This window comes from Primulina tabacum, chromosome 2 (assembly GCF_025594145.1).
Source record: "Primulina tabacum isolate GXHZ01 chromosome 2, ASM2559414v2, whole genome shotgun sequence".
Taxonomy (NCBI): Eukaryota; Viridiplantae; Streptophyta; class Magnoliopsida; order Lamiales; family Gesneriaceae; genus Primulina; species Primulina tabacum.
Window position 1 is genome coordinate 54,425,015 of NC_134551.1, and position 7,233 is coordinate 54,432,247.

Genomic DNA, 7,233 nt, shown 5'->3' on the forward strand with positions numbered 1-7,233 from the left:
CTATCGACATCGTAATTATAGGTATACATTCTATGATCGGTTTCATATATTAATTGATGGCCAGTCTTCGAAGAACCAAGAAAAAAAGTTACAATAAATTAACATGCATGCAAGTAATTAAGTCAAAATGATTTATTTTTTCTCAATTGATCAATATTATTTATTGTTTACGTTTTCCAAATAACCTTAGCTTTTTTCGTTTACCGAATAAAATGAGAAAAACCTTTAATTGGATTAACATGACTGGACTGGTCATTATACGTTTTAGTTAATTAATTTCTTGCAAAAACTTGTGATTAGATCATATATATGCATAGATTACATTATAATTTAATGACAAAGAATATTAAATATAAGTTTACTCTTATATTTCTAGACAGCGGTTATAAATCGTGAAGGATCACACATATATATATATATATATATGAACGAACGCAAACACCCACACACAACACAACCCAATTACAAGTAATTAAGTAGTTTGATGGCTGCCCTTTTGTCTGTGTTGCTAGCTATTTTATCAGGATCCATAATATATTTTGCTCTCAAACATTTTGACATCTCCATTTTTAAAGAAAAGTCTGCTGGCCGCTTGCCCAATGGAAGCATGGGGTATACATGCACAGTTTTATTATTAATTTGACGTTCAGTATTCCATCGTTTATTAATCAACTTGCAGATGGCCGTTGATTGGAGAAACCCTCGCTTTCCTCAAGCCACATAAATCAAACTCTATGGGCAGCTTCTTGCAAGATAATTGTGCTAGGTACGTATGATCACGAATATTATTTTACAGCATTTATATTTTCATTGTTAACACAGAATTTATTAATATCGATTATTGAAGGTATGGAAGAGTGTTCAAATCTCATCTTTTCGGTTGCCCAACTATCGTTTCTTGTGATCACGAACTTAACATGTTTGTTCTTCAAAACGAAGAGAAGCTCTTCCAGAGCAGTTACCCCAAACCGGTTCACGATGTTCTTGGAAAATTATCGATGATGCTCGTGTCTGGGGAGTTTCATAAAAAGATAAGAAGTGTTGCGGTTGGTTTCATCAATTCTTCATGCAAATCCAGGTCTGGTAATAATTTTCTGGGTTACTTAGAGAAGTTGTCTCTATCTTTCATCGACTCCTGGAAATCAAAAAAGGAAGTTCTCTTCTTCAAAGAAGCGAAAGAGGTACGTGCTTATGTACGTGCATGTATTTTAATTTATTAACTTGCATTCATTTTAAACGAAATAATTTTTTTGTGTGTATATACACACAGTTGACATTTCATCTTATGCTGAAAAGTCTAATGAATATTGAGCCTGAGGATCCACTTGCTGCGGTAATTCTCGGGGATTTCCTGACTTTCATGAAAGGATTCGTTTCATTGCCTCTCTACATTCCGGGGACATCTTATGCCAAGGCCGTCAAGGTATGGACGCGCTACAATTCTATAATTAATCCTGAATAACGTGTATGTACATACCGGGAGCTAGCTAGTCGTATATATATATATATATAAAATTAAATTTTGCAGGCAAGAACAAGAATTTCATCTACATTGCAAGAGATGATAATGAAAAGAAGAGAGAAGAATAATATAGTAAATGAAGAAGGGGACTTCTTAGATGAACTATTACTGGGAAAAGTTTGGTTAAGTGATGAGGAAAGAGTGAGCATTTTGCTTGACCTTTTGCTTGCTGGTTATGAAACAACATCGGGCCTCATGGCCCTTGTTGTTTATTTTCTCTCGCAGGCGCCGCAGGCCCTTCAAACGCTGCAGGTAGCACTGGTTACAAAACATATGACAGTTTGATCTAATACTTAGGATCTTGATTATCTCAATGTTGAAGGGAGAAGAAGGACAGCAGAGGCTGGAGCTAGCTAGCTAGCACCGCTTCCGATCCCTCTGAAAATTAATTTTTCTATTCTATCTCTGACTTGGCCACCGCTGATCTAATATTCAGGAAGAGCACCAATTGTTGAGGGGAAGAAAGAAGGAGGGGGAATTTTTGAATTGGGAAGATTACAAGCAGATGGAGTTCACTTCTTATGTATGTGCATGGTCATTACGCTAGCTAGCTTTTTTCTTGTATAACCTTGACTGATGGGAATAGGAATTAGAAAACAACGAAGTTTACTAAATCTCATGCTAAACATGTATTTTTGGCTAAAGTCGCGGATATGCATCCATGATTGGTACAGGTCATATGTGAAGCTTTACGCTGTGGAAATCTGGTTAAGTTTTTGCACAGAAAAGCTCTCCGGGATGTTAAATTCAAAGGTTTACAAACTTTTGGCATTTATAAAATAGTTAAATATATAACCGCTAGCTAATTGAATTCACTTAATATTTGTAGAATATGTAATTCCTAGGGGCTGGCAAGTCCTTCCTATATTTTCGGGTGCACATCTGGATCCAGCCCTTCACGAAAACCCATTCCAGTACAACCCCTGGAGATGGGATGTAAGTATTCTTCATACACATTGTTAATATCCATCAACTTAAATTATGGATAATAACATATTTTTTTTATACGTTTATAGGATCCGGCCACAAGCAGAAAAGTGAGCCCATTTGGTGGGGGGCTCAGGATTTGTCCAGGGGCAGAACTTGGTAAATTGGAGACTGCCTTCTTTCTTCACCACTTTGTCCTTAATATTAGGTACTTTTTCATTAATTATATTTATATATCCAACTCTTATCGGGACACCATCCTTGAATCATGCATGTCTAGATGAGTGAAACAAAATTTGAGTTCAAAGCCACGCCTACTGACTTTTGATTGATTTGAATTTTATTTATCGATTTTTTGTTAGGTGGAAGTTAAAAGAAGAAGATTGTCCAGTCTCATGTCCTTACATGGATTTCAAGAGAGGTTTGCCAATGAAGATAGAATCAATACAGAAAAAATGTGTGGAAGTTTTGAAGTTATAAATGATCAAATATGATTGAATATAAATGGAGCGCGGTTGTAATGTATATATAAATAATCCATGGACCACATTTTACCGATCAACTTACGATCTAAGTAGTTACATAAAGTTGCGCCTATTATAAATATTTGATCAATGCAAATTATGATTAAAGGGTTCGACTTATTCATGTATGTAAATTATGATTAAGGTTCGTCTAGTTCATGTATGTATATTGCAATAATAAGGTGTACTTTTGGAATCAATTATCGTCTTACTTGGAAACTAATGTCGATGCCTGGAAATTTATCCAGTTTCATGGGGTTGGAGTAGCTTGAATGTGCTCTACTACCAAGCATTTCTTCCCATCAAGACCAGGATTTTGACTCTCCTATTCTGCACTACTCTACTGAACCTGGAAGCACGTGTTCATGAAATGGGATTTCTTGTTTTAGTCTTTGGTACGAAACAAGAGTGAAGTGGTTCGCAATTGAAGTAGAGACGGTGAGATTTGAAGACAATGATGAGTAACAAGGATAAAGAACATGAGATAGGCCACCATGGCATTTATATGTGCAACTGAGGTGTTTGCAACTGGCAAAAACAGACGGCGTGAAAATCACATCTGAGTTATGAAATATAATGCCAGCTGCAGCAGATATGGAGATATTACGGCATCAAGTTCAAGGGCAATGAAGTGTTTGCAACTGGCAAAAACAGACGGCGTGAAAATCACATCTGAGTCATGAAATATAATGCCAGCTGCAGCAGATATGGAGATATTACGGCATCAAGTTCAGGGGCAAAATTGCTTCTTTACCGAGTATCATGAATTCATTTGTACAGTCTCAAGGCCACATCCGACAAACAATTACTATCAAAAGTAGATCTTAATTCTCGTCTCGATTGGATTGCTGCAAATCGAACACAGCTGAAGCTCTGGTCCACGCTCATGGCACGTCTGCAGAAAGCTCAGCCTTAAGTTTCTGCAACATTTCTAATTTGCTCATAATGTTTGGTTCGAACAAAAAAATTATTGCTTTGGAAACCAAACATTATGAGCAAATTAGAAATGTTGCAGAAACTGAAGGCTGAGCCGAAATCTATACAAAAAGCTATTTCTGGCGTTGATCGATTTGGTAGTAGCATACACATACCTGTTGTTCAAATCTAGACCTTGAAGCAGATGGAGTGGTATCTTTGGTACCATCGTGGTTGTAAAATTAGCTTCGGTTTTGCTGAAAACTAGTTGTAAGTGAGGCCTCTGAACTGCTGCCACATGTATAGATGGGAGGAGGAAGAGCTATCCTGGCAGGGCTATTTTCTCTCGATCCCCAAAATCACCCAAAATGAAAAATATACAAGCAATAAGAGATGCATATGCAACCACAAGGGTCAAGTGACAAAGGGCCATGTACAACGAGATAAGGAGAAGAAAGGATTATCCCAACAAACAAAGCTCCATTGTTGCTTTATATTGAGCAAGAATTTCCATCAAACTATTTTCATAATTGGTACACATTTTTTAACCATAAAATTAACAAACTGAAAAACAGATGGAAGAAAAGTTGAAAAAAAATTAGTAAGCAGATGCAACTTCTTGATGAAAACCTTACAATGTTCTGAAGCAAACCAAAGACTTGGAAATTATCAAAGTCCCGAGCAGGGATGTTGTAGTCAAATTCCTTGCATCATGACCCAAGGACCATCTCCCACCCAGCCAAAATAATTGATAAAAAAGAACTTGCTGCAACGCAATTTTTGAGGTCGTGTAAATCAAAGAGTGAGCAAAGCTGACCAGTATCCTCCAGAAAATGTTTATAAAAACTTACCTCGCTTCAACAATTGCTCGAACAGCTCTATGCTCTTGTGGACTTAACTGACCATTCTCAGTATCTGTTAAGATCGGTTTGAAAGGTCAAAGTGTTCAGAAGAGAGGTTGAATAAACACTTTAGGATTTTCGACTCTTTTTCGATAATGGTGAATCAGTTTAGTGATAAACTGAATTCAAGAATCTCGTTGTCGATATCAGTCAGTTAACTAGTATAAGTGCGGAAACAAACTAACTGATAGATTGAATACTCAAAGAATAATTGAAACAAAGAACACAAAGATTTTATGGATGTTCGAAGATTTCAAATGCTCCTACGTCACCCTTCTATCACAAGGATATATTTTCCACTAAAAAACTTTGATTAATTACAAAAACTGTAATAACCCACTTCAGTTTGAGTTGACATTGCCAAGCTGAAACTCTTAGTTCCCTTTACAGTTTATCGGTATACAACTGATTTTCTTTTCTTAGCACAACTGATCTTAGAAGATCAAATACAATAATGTAATGTGCTATTGCTTTAGCTCAGATGATAGCTTGAAAGCAATGAAATATCTCTGTTAAGTGTGAGCTTTTCTGTATGAATATCGTTACTGCACTTGTATGCTTGAATTCAAAATTCACTTAGAATAATTGTGCAAAAGTTCTTGTCTCAACTGAACTCCTCGACTATTTATAGGCTTTGCTTCCAACGGTAACATTGAATGCATTAATTAATACTTATCTGTTGATTTTTCCTTTCTGAATGTGTTAACATTCTTTTGATAATAGTAGACTGTGGCATTCTGATATGCGGCGCTTGTCACGCCCTGGGACGGGGGTTGGTTGACACCGGCATTGCTCTCAAATTTACACTCGAAAACAACAAGCCTCAGAAGTACAAAATTCAGAAACCAGTCTTTTGTTCATAATACGAATTAATTCATTGTCTGATACAAACTCGAATCACTAATTTTTTACAGCGGAAATGTAAAACCAACATAACATTATTTGAACAGATACAACGGAAACATAAACTAGAACTGAGAACAATAGGACAGGAGCTCCCCACGGAGATGCGCTTGGTCGGATTTGCTTCTTATCCAACAATTCTTGAAGTTGCTCTTTGAGTTCTTTCAACTCTGCCGGAGCCATTCGGTATGGCGCTTCTGAGATTGTTGTAGAATTTGATACTAAATTAATCTCAAATTCCACTTCGCGGTCGGGAATTTCGCCAGAGAGTTCTTCAGGAAAGACATCCGGGAACTCTTGTACCACCGGAATCTCTTCTAATGCAAGTGTGGTTTCTTCCTTTACCTCGCTTAACATAGCTAGCTAAACTTCTTTCTCCACTTATCATGGCTTTCCAAGTCTGGCAAGAAGAAAGAAGAGTCTTTCGTTCTTTTGTCTTACCATGAAATAACAGTTTTTCTTGGCGTGGAGTTTGGATGGTTACCGTCTTTCCATGACAGTCTACTAAAGCATGATTATTGGCTAACCAATCCATTCCAAGAATTACATCGAATTCCACCATGTTTAGTTGAATTATGTTTGCTTTGAAACTCTGATTTTCTATGAATACATTAATATCCCGATATAGAGTGCGAGTTTCTAAAATTCGATTTGCAGGAGTTGCTACTCTATATGGTTCTTCTAAGTTATCAGGCTTAGCTCCTAACTTCTTGGCAAATATCTTAGACATGAATGAATGCGTAGCACCACAATCAAATAACACATAAGCATGTATATTATTGATTAGAGTGGTACCAGCTACGACATCATTTGAGTTGTCAGCCTCTTCTTGAGTGAGAGCATAAACTCGAGCATTTGTCTTGTTTTCCTTAGGCTTGTTTGGAGTTGTTCCTCCTGCTGGACCATTCCTTGGATCTGGAAGAGGGCATTGAGCAATGCGATGGTCCATCTTTCCACAACGGATTCAAGCTCCAGAATTCCTACGACATTCACCAGTGTGAGCGAATCCACAAATTTGGCACTTGACTCCCTCTTTGCTTGACTGAGAAGAAGTGATTCCTTTAGATAGAGCACTGGTAAATTTATTGCTTGAAAACCTAGGCCTCTTGAATTGTTGGCCCGATTGGTATTGGCTTGACTGAGGACGTTTGAGTTTGTTCTCACTTTCACGCCTCTTAATGTCGTTCTCAGCCCGGATGGCGGCTCCCATTAATTCATCGAAAATATTGGGCCCGATAACAGCAAGGGCAGATTGAATGCGGCTGTTCAATCCTTTCTTGAAGCGATGAATCTTCAAGGCCTCGTCTCCCATGATGGTTGGGGAGTAAGTTCCCAATGAATGGAACTTGGATGAATACTCCACCATTGACATGTTTGGTTCTTGAACCAAGCTTTCAAATTCTGACAGCTTCTGCACTCGAACTGCTGTCGGGAAGTACTACTTCAGAACTGCCTCTCGGAACCTTTGCCAAGTGATATGTTCCGCCCTTACCATAGCTGGTGAGACTCCTTCCCACCATTTGACTGCTTTATCCACAAG

The 7,233-nt window shown here is 37.6% G+C and overlaps 1 protein-coding gene across 1 annotated transcript; it reads left to right on the forward strand.

Moving 5' to 3' along the window:
* Positions 1 to 484: 484 nt before the first annotated feature.
* On the forward strand, positions 485 to 3,076 carry LOC142538106 (cytochrome P450 724B1-like). Its single transcript, XM_075643545.1, has 10 exons — positions 485 to 612; positions 680 to 766; positions 848 to 1,181; positions 1,271 to 1,423; positions 1,529 to 1,774; positions 1,959 to 2,045; positions 2,197 to 2,275; positions 2,352 to 2,458; positions 2,539 to 2,657; positions 2,812 to 3,076. The coding sequence occupies exons 1-10, from the start codon at positions 485 to 487 to the stop codon at positions 2,927 to 2,929; spliced, it is 1,458 nt and encodes a 485-aa protein (XP_075499660.1). The 3' UTR covers positions 2,930 to 3,076.
* Positions 3,077 to 7,233: the final 4,157 nt, after the last annotated feature.